The following is a 13,318-nucleotide window of genomic DNA, read 5'->3' as shown; positions in this document are numbered from 1 at the left end:
AGTTGTGCACCAGGTTTCTTGCAGACACAGTATATGGTGTTGCTTTGCTGTGTCAAGCCATGAAGATGATGTTATTTTTGAAGTCAAACCTGCAATATTCCAATATGCGATTGATGCGCCCAGTTTCACGATGGCCATTGGAGTGCTTGATAAGGTTGGCAAAGTGTTTACAGGCATATTTTCTAATGATTCTCGTGGGATTGCCTGAAGGTTGGCTGAGGCCCTAGAGGCTGCTATTGGCTGATGGCACGAGCCAGAAATGGTTTCGCCTTCTAATAGAGAATTTGCTTGGGCGGCTTTTATCAGAGCATTCTTGCTAGTGATTGGTGTTTTCTGTAATGGATTGTTATTTTGTTCGGGAGGGAAATCTGGAGGTATTGAGTATTGTAGTGAATTTACTGGTTGGGTTGGGGAATGGGGTTTCACGTGACTGGGTCCCTCCCTGGGTGGTCAATCGACCATCTCCAAGCAGTCAAAGCGATTTTGGGTCGGAAAGCCCTGCCAGCCTTCATAGGGTTGATAGGGTCTTTCTTGCCAATATTGCCTCAGCCGTTCTCTCGGCCCGATTCTACCACCATGTTCGTGGGTATACTCCTGGTAATCCCATGAGTCCTGGTTCCAAGGTTCCCTGGGAGTTTGGTGCCATGACCAGGGCGGGGTGTTACGATGCTGCCTCGCTGGGGGGTAGAAGAACGAGAGATGACGGGCGTCAATCCCTCCCTTTTTTTCAAGAGATGGCCAGGAGCAAATATAGTCCACTGCGGATGGATCTTTGCATGTTACTATGATGCAGTCTCCGCGGATTGTTTTCGTGGTTTTGCCTACCCATGCTACCCTACGGGCTTTGGAGATTCCTCCCGAGATGTGGGACTCTAAGGGCCTGTTTATACTTAGCCACTGCATGACCTTGTTCTTAAGTGACCATGCAGTTTCAGGAGTGTCATCAGTTTTCTCAGGTACGCCTGTGAGAACTATTGTATAAGGGGTAGCTCCTGGGGGCAAATGGGCTGGGTGTCTTGCTGCTGGTAGTTTTTTCGTGATGTTCCCTGGGGACGGCTGGGAGGCCGCTGGTTTTAGTGGGAGGGAAGCTGGTTCTTTACCAGTGCGGGCCTTGTTTGTATTATTGTTATTTGCCGCTGTTCCTGGGGTCTCTAAAATAGCTGAGTTTGTATTTTTCGATTGGTGGTTTGATGCAACCGGGGTATTACTCCGTTGTGGTATGGGCATTAGGGGTGGCGGATTTTGATTTACGGGGTTTTGGTGATGGCTTTTTTGAGGTATAGTAGTTGGATTTGGACAATTTACTTTTTTACGTGATTGCGCTTGGGTTTGTGTTTTGGGTAGCTGTGGTGGATTTCGCTGGCCCTTTACTTCTATGCGCGTATTAGTGTCTAGGAGTGTTGCAGAAATTATATTCAACTGAGCTTCTACATTTCTAATACTGAGTTGAATGGGTTTTAGGTGCTGAAAAAGGAGGTCTTTTATTGTCGTCAGAACTTGCGCAGTGACTTTGCATGTTCGGCAGGAGTTATCAGGAACCTCAGTTGGGGTTTTCGAGAGTGGTAAATTGGTTATAGGGGGAGGCAGTGCGTTTAGTTGGGTTGTGGAATGTACATAAGTTGAAACATGATCTAGACAGGGGGGGATGATAACTGAATTACCGGATGGTATTGTATTGCTTTGTTTTGGGATAGCTCCTTCCCTTACTCCTTGGGGGTAGGGGTTCATGTTTATACTTGTTTCCCCCTGGGTTTGGCAAATCGCCAAATCTGGAGTTGCTTCCAGGTCGTCTGTGGATTGCGAGGGGTCTGACTCAGATTGTGTTACAGACAGATCCACTATTGATGGCACAGTGTTTATGGTATTTATGTCAGGAGCTGACAGAGTCACGGGAAGGGAACAATTTTGTGAATTAAAATGAATTGGAGAGGTAGCATTTGCTATGGCACCTAAGGAGGAACGTTTTGCATTTGCATTCAAGAGGTCTAGTGACACTCTTTTCTCCATCAGGGCGATACTCTTGTTTATTACCTCATGAGTCCGTGTTATAAACAGGTCAATGGGACCCGTGATTTGAGCAACCTCTTGTGCGTGTTTAGATTTAGTCTTTGTAGAACTCCTAGTTTTTGGTGACATACTGGTGACTATTGGCTGCGATATCGAAGTTGGAAGGGGGGTGGCCCGGTCCGGTCTCTGCCGGTCACTAACGGGCAACAACGGGCCCGCCCTTGGCCCGGGCTTCGCCCCGGGCTGCGTCCCGCGCGCGTCCCGCGATGCGCGTTGTAGCCCTTGCTTTTGTATCTGTGAGGAGGGGGCGGGCACTGGGAGGGGGCGCGGCACCCTCGGGAAGAGGAGACAGCTGGTGTCAATAACGCTGTCCCTCGCAGTCCCGGGGCCGCGCCTCTCACCTCCTCTGCGGCCTCGCTGTTCTTTTCTCCTTCCTCGGCAGCAGTGGGTTGTTGGCAGAAGGTTCAGCTACTCCAGTAGCGAGTGGCGAAACAGGAAAGAATGCAGGAAACACCTCTGTGTGCGAGCGGCACCCGCGGAGCGGGGGCCGCGAGAGGTTATGAACGCCTAGGGGCGGGCACTGGGAGGGGGCGCGGCACCCTCGGGAAGAGGAGACAGCTGGTGTCAATAACGCTGTCCCTCGCAGTCCCGGGGCCGCGCCTCTCACCTCCTCTGCGGCCTCGCTGTTCTTTTCTCCTTCCTCGGCAGCAGTGGGTTGTTGGCAGAAGGTTCAGCTACTCCAGTAGCGAGTGGCGAAACAGGAAAGAATGCAGGAAACACCTCTGTGTGCGAAATGCATTGTACGACAGATTCTGAATATTCTGGACTTGTTGATGAGGCCAAGATATGACGAGTTCCCATAATCTAGGTGAGTAATAAAGATAGTAGTGATTGCCTTTTGAGGGAAGCACAGCAGGTTTTTCCTAAGCAACTTAAGCTGAAAAATGGTGGCTGTAAGAGACGAACTCTGGGGAGCAAGGAAAAGGCAAATTTATGCCCATGGTCGCTTTCAGAGTGAACTGCCCTTGGACAAATTTACAGTTTCTATGACCAAAAATCAGAGAACCAAGTGTTCTTCTGTTTACCATCTAGAATTACTTCTAATGTAATATGGTGAATTGACTCCCGTCAATGCAATTGTGCTATTTACTAGTCTACCCGCCAAGTGGAGTTGGTGTTATCAAAGTATAAGTAAAACAAGACATCTCACACTGGAATCTGACTGGCCAATGGCTACACACAGACATAAAAAAGGCTGGTAAAAAGTGCTGACCTTTGTCTGCATGCAGTACATTCTGCGCCTATGAGGAGGAGAATGGATTGAGGTGTTTTTCCTTGGACTTGTCCTTGACAAAAGACTTACACATTTTATGATGTTATTCATACTGATGACCTGGAGCTTCTTGAAGCTAATGGTTGACAGTGTCAAATGCGGCCAACACATCCATTAGAACCAGGGCACTGATGCCAGCCACCAATTATTGGTACAGAATGGAAACAGATTAGTTTTCCTGATGTCGGTGGAAAGCCACTTGGTGATCATGGAGAATATCTTTCTCCAGAGGGTATATTAGTATTTGTTAACTTACATAGCATTCCAAAATGTTTGAGACAACAAGAACACAATAAATAATCTGAAAACTGGCAAAAATAGTAGGATTTAAAGTATATTTTTCAACAGAGGTATAAGAGGCATGTTTAAGACTTTCAGGAACTAAACAAGATTCATAGAAAACATTGAAAATGGTCATAACATAAGGGCCAATTGTCGTTATAGAAGGACTTCATGAGCTCACTGACTTGTCAGTGGGCGAGGTAGGGAGCAGTTTCCAAACCCTCCTCTATACATCATCAACAAGAAACTTGCTTACAGAGATTGGAGAAGATAGAGAAAAGCTAGTGCTATGTGAATGGCCCTTTGTTGGGGTGAGTTGGTTGGGTTTGTAAGGAGTCAACCAAACAAACATGTAGCTTTATCTCTGACATAGAATGCAGTTGCAACTGTTTGACCTCATGCATGGGCAGGATGAGACTGATACAAGTTAATGCACTACTTGAATAGCGCCAATGGCTCCTCACATTGCACTGGGAGAACGATTTGAAGCAGTAAAGTTCTAAGCACAAAGAAGTTGGAGAAGAGACTCGGTGAAGTACATGCAGTGTGGTGCATTACACCTGACTAAGAATGACAGTGACATTTTACAAAAAAAATTGTGCTAACAAGTGCACAGCTTTAGGAAATTAAATGTGCCTTCTCCTCCAGGCAATGAATACAGCTGTAATAAAATGTCCTGTATTGGTATTTACAGATAGCAACATTTGTAAATGATTTCTATTCTTGTCACTTCGAAAGCTCCTTTATTAAGCTCAATCATCCTAAAGGCAGCACAGGAATGTATGTTTTTTTCATATACTTTCATATTCCAAACAGAGTTAGGCATTTTGACTTACATGTTTTTATTTGTTTTTAGCGGTTAGTACCAAAAAAGAGCGGAGAGAATTTATGGAGTATCCACGTGTCCCAAAGAGAGGGAGAAGGGTTTGTTTCTGATCACCATGGTGTCCCTGGAACCTTATTTAAGAACTGTTAGTTAACAAAAAACATTGGTGCAACTTCAACTATGTATTGGGGATAGAGTTTTGCAGAGCTACAAAAATCTCACATCCAAGCATTGGTGCATTGAACTAAGTTTACTCATGTCACCCATGGGTGTGAAAGCAAACCTTCTAGAGCTGAGCCAGAGACTCAGTTTATGCAACACGGACTTATGCATAACATCAAATTGTCTCCCGAAACCACTGCCTAAACAACATGCCGCGGGTAGAGGTCAATTCTCCACATTGAAGGGTGGTTATCTTAAAAGCTTTGTGGCCTGAAACCGGGTACCAACATTCAGTGGAGACTTGTGAGGTCCGAGTAAGGCCACAGGGCAATGATCTCCTCTCATATGGGATAATAGCATTGCTCGGAAATGTAGTTGCAAGTGAGTTGGACTTGGGAACTTTTGCGGAGCTATAGAAACATTTTGGATTTCCTTTGATTGCCCAGAGATATGACCTCAAAAACGACAAGGTTCTCATACCTCAATCGAAGCAGCAGACCACTGTGGTTAAGCTATACGCCATTCACGGAGCAAGAATGATATAATCACCAATGCCAGCACCCTACAGACAGACAGTAGAGTAGTAAGCTGCAGAGGGGCAGTCTTGAAAGTTTCTAGTGGTCTCCTCTTGTATATCAAACACATAGCTGAAGGCAAGGAGGAAATCTTCAGAAAAGCATTAGTAGGGTCAGAAATGTTTAATGTGAAAGCCGAATTTGGGGCAGTTGGATAGAATAATACTTTTCTAATGATGCAACCTCTACTTCTGATGGGTAAAGTAGGTCTGTATGTATTTGAAATACAGAGAAGATCATATGGATGTTATTGCCTAATAATGTTATATTCAAATGGCACATGTAAAACTATCTGGTTTATTGTACTACATACTATCAGAGATTCCCAATAAAGGGGCTGATTCCGATCCTGGAAAAACTCTGTACAAACCGTGGTATGGAGCGGTTTCTCCATACAACTCGTACTTGTAAAGAGGCCCCTACAACCTAGGAAGTACGATCCGTACAAATAGACGCACTCCATACAAATTGTAAAAAAGACCATACAACTCGTATATACAAGCGATTCCGATTCAGATTGCTCTGTACGCGACGTTCCCATGTATTCCCGGCAGCAGTTTACAACCCGGCAAGTATGATTCGTACAAACGGCATGCGGTACGGCACTTTTTTTACAAGAGCCAAAAAGTGCGGGAAAAGCCTTGTACGCCCGTAAAACAGTACGAGACAGACCCCCCCGGGTACGCGTCGTACACCCCATGAATACAGGGGTACGGTGCGTATGCACAGTGCGTACGGATGACACGGAAAGTGGGGTACGGTGCGTACATACGCGAGTTTGGGGTACGGTGCGTACATGGGCAATTTTGGGGTACGGTGCGTACATGGGCAATTTTGGGGTACGGTGTGTGCATACGCTATTTTGGGGTACGGTGCGTACATATGCGATTTTGGGGTACGGTGCGTACATACGCGATTTTGGGGTACGGTGCGTACCTACGCGATTTTGGGGTACGGTGCGCACATATGCGATTTTGGTGTACGCACCATACACATGCCTCGCATGTGGGGGGACCCCTGTACGCCTCATACCTCTATACGACCCGTACCCCGGTATGAGTCGTACCCCCAGAACGAGTCATACCAGGGTATGAGGCGTATAGGGGTTCGCTTTGTTGCCCGATACGAGTCATTCCCCGTATATAGGCCATTTTCCATACAAATCGTATGCTGACAAACTGGTATGAATCATACTTGACGGGTTGGACAGCCTTTTTACAATTTGTATGGTCTTTTTTACAAGTCTGTGTCGTACAGCTTTTCCTAATCCGATTTGTAAGGATTGGGCCGATCTGTATGTATTTTTCCCGTACGAATCGTACTACACGGTTTGGAAGGGACTTGTACAATTTGTATGGAAAAAAACTACAAATCCTATTTGTATGGAAAAAGAAATCCAGGATCGGAATCAGGCCCTATGTGTTTTATAAAACCTATTACAGACTACTCAAAGGATATCTTCAGAATAGAATATGTGAAATATGGTACAAGAGAAGGAGGGGTAGGGGGCCGAAGTCAGTAATTAACAAAGCTGTAACCCATTATTGTGGACGTTCCCATGTGCTCACACAAGTTTTCTGTTGATATTTCAAACCTTCGAAGATCCTCCAGAAGGTAGACTATCTGCAGAAAAAGATGTCCTTGTCTGTACCCGCAGACACCAGAGTGTTTTATTTTAGGGGCACAGTGGTACCAGATGCCTATTCAGAAATATGTAGAGTGAAATGGTGGCAATTGTAATCTTCCAGCTTTTGGTAACATACCACCCTTTACAGAAGGGGACAATGCCTCTTATCAGTGAAAACAAATTCCCGGGTTTTTGGAACTGGGAAAATTACCAAACGTAATAAGGGCACAACCATTTGCTGGTTACATTATTGGCTTTCCTCTTTAGAAAAATGAGACCACTTAAAAATGGTAACACTTACAACTGAATTTACGGTCAGCTCTGACCAGGTCTTAAACAGAGTGATCAGCAAAACAAGTTGCCACTACTGAAGGATACTTTAGGCACAATCACTACAGCATTTGCAGAGGAGTTGCTTTAATCCCTGGGTTTCAGTGCCTGTCCCGACTTTTATTTTAGGCCTGCTGTAATTGTAGCTGACGATTGCTGTGCAGCCATTGCTAACATGACTGTACCTTCCACTTCTGGTAGTTCCACGTCATATGCAGTAGTTTTATAGAATGCAACACAGATTATCACCCCATATAGTGATGGTCCAGCAGAATGGTCAATCCTATTTTATCACGGGCGGGGACTCAGCAAACGTAAGGAGGCTATTTGTAAAATGCCTTTGTGAATAGCAAAATAAAACTGCAAGTTTACCTTTGTGAATCAGGCACTATATACGTGGCTCATAAGGACAAGTGAGTGAAGTGATATTTTACCACATCCTTAATTTCCAGTATATATCCCAGAGTGGCATCACAGACTCACAAGACAATAACGTTCATCACAGCAGATTATGAACCTAAACCAGCTCTCAAATAAATATAGCGTAGTAACATCAATGTGTCCATTGTAAAGTCAGAAAGTAAAATATATTTATTCATTAGGGAAGGAGGAAACAACAATAATATTGAAATGTGGTAAATGTCTTACAGTTTTCATCCTGTGCGATGCATTGTAAGGGAATTCCGAAGAAAGACGTGTAGCTGTCGTTGTACCATACCAGCAGCTCTGTGCCTCTGGGGATGTCTATGCAGGCTCTGTAGAATATGCTCGACCTGGTCACCACAACATAAAACAAATGAAATAAGCTGCAAGTATTATTATCCTGTACACAGTTTTACAATCTTCGACATACTTGTATTTGTATTACTTTCAGCTCGATTTTACTTCAGAACATCTTTTGTTGCTTGAAACAATCATGTGCCTGGGTGACTTCCCTTAAACAGGGTTTCCACTTAGCTTTATGTCATCAGAACACAATTGTTCTGGTTCTAGTCTTTCATTTGACAACAGCATATCAGGTATTTTGAGAGGGATGGGTCAACAAACTACAGCTGGTCCCCAAAGGATAAGGAAGTGTTTCAAAGTTTAAACAAATGTCCTACATGGAAAGAGACAACAAGGCAGATCCGTCATCTGGCACTATCTATTGGTATTTACTGTGTTACTTGCCTCATCATTAACAAACAGCACAGGCTAGCTTTAAAATCTATAAATATATATTGCAGCAGCGCGCGTGCTACAAAATAAGTGAAAAGACTGGGATATTAGTCTTCTTTCTATCTCCTCCTTCTGACTACCCGACTTTAACAACAGAATGCAGTCTAGGCATTGTGATGGGCTTCTTCAACCAATCAGACTGACAGAGCTGATTACAATGACTTCTAACAGAAAAGTCACTGTATAGAACATAGGGCCGTAGTTACAAAAAGTTCATGCAAATCAGCACTAGAAGTAAAGTTGCTGTGCTGTGTAGCATGAATGAAAGAGAGCATAACTATGCCATATCTACTAAGAAGTGGTGCACTTTTGTGCTCTCTCTGTGCTGCCACACCTTTTGGTAGCAATGCACCAATGGGGACACTCTTATGCTATAGTGCAAGGGTGTCTGCGTTGTGGTCAGCATAGTTTCTGTGCAGGAAGGGATTCCTTCCTGTACAAAAACGATGCTTTAAGGCATTTTCCGTTTTCTAGATGTACTGTAAAATGCAGCATGCGTTCAAAGAGGAATAACAGAGGAGCAATTAATACATTTCTCATTGTTACGCCTACCTTAGGGAGGCGCAGTATTATAATGCAAATCCCTGTCCTAAATTCTATATAGATAGGGATTTTCATCTAAAACCATGGTTGGCTGCATGGGAATTCCCATGCATCACCCATGGATCATCCCCTTGATGTAAAGTAACGCAAGGCAGCACATTGCATTGCATTGTGCTACTTTGGGTTACAAGCCAAAGTCATGCTTCTGAAGGCTGGGACTTTATAAAAGCAACTGAAATGTCTAAGGCAGCAGTTTCTCAGAATGTTTGTATCTTTTTGTCATAAGAAACATAAAACATTTGAAAAATGACTTATGAAATGTGCTGAAATAATAAATGTCTTATGCATACCAAGGAAAAAAGAATGGGAAAATTATATTGTCTTTTTAATTAATTTAGTCCGTGCTTCTGGTGGAGCTTTACTAAATGAGTCAAAATACTCCAGGCCCCTTACTGATGTAGACTTGAACATGTGTGAGATGCATTATGACACCAAGTGATTCTTGTGGGAGTCATACATTATTTCTTTTATTCATTTTATATATGTATGCATTTGTATATACACACACAGTTACACATTGAAAACACTACAATAAGAGTCCAGACCGGTTTAGAAAAATGGCCAATATTTATCTGAATACAAGACCAAAACAACAGATATCCAACATACAAGTAAAGATATTAATTTTGCAAAAATAAACTTAACAATACAGTTCCTTGAAGTTGATAGTGCCAAACGAGGCTTTCACAGCATCATGAACAACCCAAATCCAACAGTTCAACGATACTTTGTCAGACAGACCTGCAACATAGTACCTTTGGAAGTGAAGAGGCCTCTGGGACCTTGCGATGTAATCCTGAATTGATGCGTCGCTGGCGGGCATCGGTTCCAAAAGTCGGGCAGAAGCCATTGAGGCCTTGAAGTCACATGGGCTGGAGATTGAGCGCTGCGATGTCAGAGTCAGGAGCACTGGCATCGGCAGGGTTGGGCTGCAATGTCATTGTGGTCAATGCATCAGGCCCTTCATGAGTAGTGACCATGGCTTTGGTGCAGTCCGCAGCACGACGTTGGTGCTGAGCGCGGTCTGCAGACAAGAGGCTGCGATGTGAGATGGGGTGATGCGTTTTGCTCTTCACGAGCCGTGCCCTCAGCCACTGGGCACACAGTAGCATTGTTTGATAAAGGCTGACTAAATGGCGCTGTCCTGAGAAAACCAGGGGCTGCGATGTTGTCAAGGCGGTGTGTCATGCTCTTCACGAGTGGTGACCACAGCTTTGGTGCAGGCAGTGGCGTTGATGATGGTGTCATGTTTACTTTGGTTAAAGTTACAGCACAACCACTCAGGTCGAAGGAACCAGGACTGGTTTTGGCACCACTTGGCAATGCAGGACTCACAGCAGAGTACTCCCAGTGTTTTTAACAGGGCGTGAATGAAGTCTTTGGTATCCCTGAGACTTCTAACAGAGGGCAAGCTCAACTTTAGTCCTTGGAGAAACTTCGAAAGTAGGAGGTAGAAAGGAAAGTCCAGTCCTTTCAATGCCCAAGACAGAAGCAGCAAGCAGAAGGCCAACACAGCAAAGAGCAAAGTGGTAGGTATTCCTGAAAGCTTCTCCAGCTCTTCTTCTTGGCAGAATGTCCTCAGTCCAGAAGTGTTCTGAAGTTATGGTGTCATAGCTACAGTACCTAAACTAGTTTCTGCCTTTGAAAGTCTTTGTAATGCACAAGACCCTGCCTTTCCATGACCTGGCTCCAGACACACTACAGTGGGGTGGAGACAGCTTTGTGTGAGGACAGGCACAACCCTATTCAGGTGTCAGTGACAACTCCTCCTACCACTCTAGCTCAGTATGGCCCATCAGACTGTTGATGGCCCATCAGGATATGTAAGAGATACCTCAGCTCCTTTTGTGTGACTGTCTAGAGTGAATGCTCAGGAGCCCAACTGTCATCTTAACCCAGACATAGATTCTACAGATAGGTAGAGGCTCAGGTTAAGCAAGAAAATGCCCTCTTACTAAAAGTGGAATTTCCAAACACGCAATTTAAAAAACAACTTCACCCCAAAAAATGTTTTTCAAATTGTGAGTTCAAAGACCCCAAACTCCAAATCTCTATTGGCTCCCAGTGGGAAATTATACTTTGAAGATATTTCAAGGCAATCTCCATGTTACCTTATAGGAGAGATAGGCCTTGCAAAAGTGAAAAACGAAATTAGCAGCATTTCACTATTAGGACATATAAAACACCAGTGCATGTCCTACCTAATAAATACACTGCACCCCGCCTGTGGGGATGCCTTGGGCCTACCTTAGGGGTGACTTATATGTAATAAAAGGGATCGTTTGGGCCTGCTAAGTGGGTGCATTTGCCAGGTCGAAATGGCAGTAAAAATGCACTCTCAGACACTGCAGCTGCAGGTCTGAGACATGTTTGCAGGGCTACTCAAAAGAGAGGCACAATTTGTGCTGCAAGCCCACTCGTAGCATTTGATTTACAGGTCCTAGGCACACCTGGTGCACTTTACTAGGGACTTACTAGAAAATCATATATGCCTCTCATGGATAAACCAATCACCAATAGAATTTAGACAGAGAGTATATATATATATACATTGTCTGGGGATTCCGGAGTGGCAGAAAGGAGCACAAACATCGAAAGCAGCGCCCACCGGAGGGTTAACAAATAAAGAGGTGACGGCACACTACATGGTCCAGCATGCCTAAAATTAGCCTAACGAGGCGCACACCAGGGGGCAAAAGACTGAATAGTATAAAGGCAATTGTCGTGTTGGTGAACTGTTTTTGCCTCGTTTTGCTGTGGCTCCCCTCTGACGAAGGTCGAGGTACGGCTGAAATGCAGTAGGAAGAAAATGCCACTTTGATAAAAATAAAAGCTTTCAACTAACCGGGAGGAGTGCGGCTCAATCCCTTTTCTTGCAGAGAGGTTTATATATATATATATATATATATATATATATATATATATATATATATATATATATATATATATATATATATATATATATATATATATATATATATATATATATATATATATATATATATGAAGTCCAAAACGGCGTTCCAAGCGCGCACTCAGGTACAGCAATAATCCACACTAGAAATGCGAGTCTGTCAAACAAGTAGGGTTTATTCACGCCATAAGCCCTACGTGACGCGTTTCGCACTCCGTGAGTGCTTGTTCACACAATAATGCTCACTACATTTGCTGTTTAAATCGTGTGTCCACAATAAACATAAATGACGGACTCCCCCGCTTGAACATAGTACTACAAGCGCCATCTTGGAGTGGGTCTGACGAAGTATAATAATGACAATTATTCAGAATATCACATTCATATGTCATAAATCATGTACCTGGTATATTGTTCAAATTAATAATAATGTAAATGTGCAAATTACACATGGTCATAAAGTCAGACAACAAAAACATTTGTAATTAATGTTCTACATCGACCTCAAATGGTATTGTTAATGTGACATTGATACGAAGGGTCTTGCCCATGATAATAATATCATAAGTTGGCACACGCCGACAGCTTTCGTGGGTCATGTGCATATTTCATCCAATCACGTACTTAACCTGATGGCACGTGATTGGCCAATGGAACGCCCTGCGAAACGCGTCACGTAGGGCTTATGGCGTGAATAAACCCTACTTGTTTGACAGACTCGCATTTCTAGTGTGGATTATTGCTGTACCTGAGTGCGCGCTTGGAACGCCGTTTTGGACTTCATATTGAGCACCGGATACCTCACCGGCAGGGCGCCACCCCCACTGGACGAGGGATGCCCCACTGAGGTGGTCTTTGGATTTATATATATATATATATATATATATATATATATATATATATATATAGAATACCAATGCCCTGCGCATTTGAAAGGCACACTGACAACGCCCTGCATTCCAGCTTTCTCACGCAGCCTGCACTTAACTTTGCTTTTGATTTCCCTCTGTGCCGACGCGTTTCAAGGCCAGATGGCCCCCTCTTCATGGGCGAAAAAATCATGCATTAGGAACATCATTTGGTTTCCGGTTTTTATTTAATTTCCATGACCTTCCAGGAAGCGGAAGGTGACTACTTATCCACTGGTGATTTCTGGGGCATGGAGTCCGTGAGTTCAAGCATTGGTATTCTATATATATATATATATATATATATATTTATTTATTTATATATTTATATATATATATAATAAAATTAAATGAATTTGTACTTGCAAAGCGCACATATACCCCATCCGGGGTTTCCTGGCACTGTACGCATACCACTGTGGAACCCTTCCTGGCTTTTCCCTGTGAAATGTCTACTCCTGGGCACCTCCAAGGTGAAGCCAGGCATCCCAGCGCTGTTGGGGCCGTTACATATATATATGACAGCCGAGCTT

General features: G+C 43.8%; 1 protein-coding gene across 1 annotated transcript in view; it reads right to left on the bottom strand.

Moving 5' to 3' along the window:
* Positions 1-13,318, bottom strand: part of PRDM6 (PR/SET domain 6) — a 310,054-nt gene that overhangs the window by 73,201 nt on the left and 223,535 nt on the right. The window contains exon 5 of the mRNA XM_086963032.1: positions 7,791-7,915. Coding sequence (XP_086819158.1) covers positions 7,791-7,915 — 125 coding nt within the window. The remainder of the gene's footprint in view (positions 1-7,790; positions 7,916-13,318) is intronic.

The sequence above is a fragment of the Lissotriton vulgaris genome, chromosome 3_1, assembly GCF_964263255.1.
Source record: "Lissotriton vulgaris chromosome 3_1, aLisVul1.2, whole genome shotgun sequence".
Classification (NCBI taxonomy): Eukaryota; Metazoa; Chordata; class Amphibia; order Caudata; family Salamandridae; genus Lissotriton; species Lissotriton vulgaris.
The sequence above is the reverse complement of the archived record's forward strand: the minus strand, read 5'-3'. Positions and strand labels throughout refer to the sequence as shown.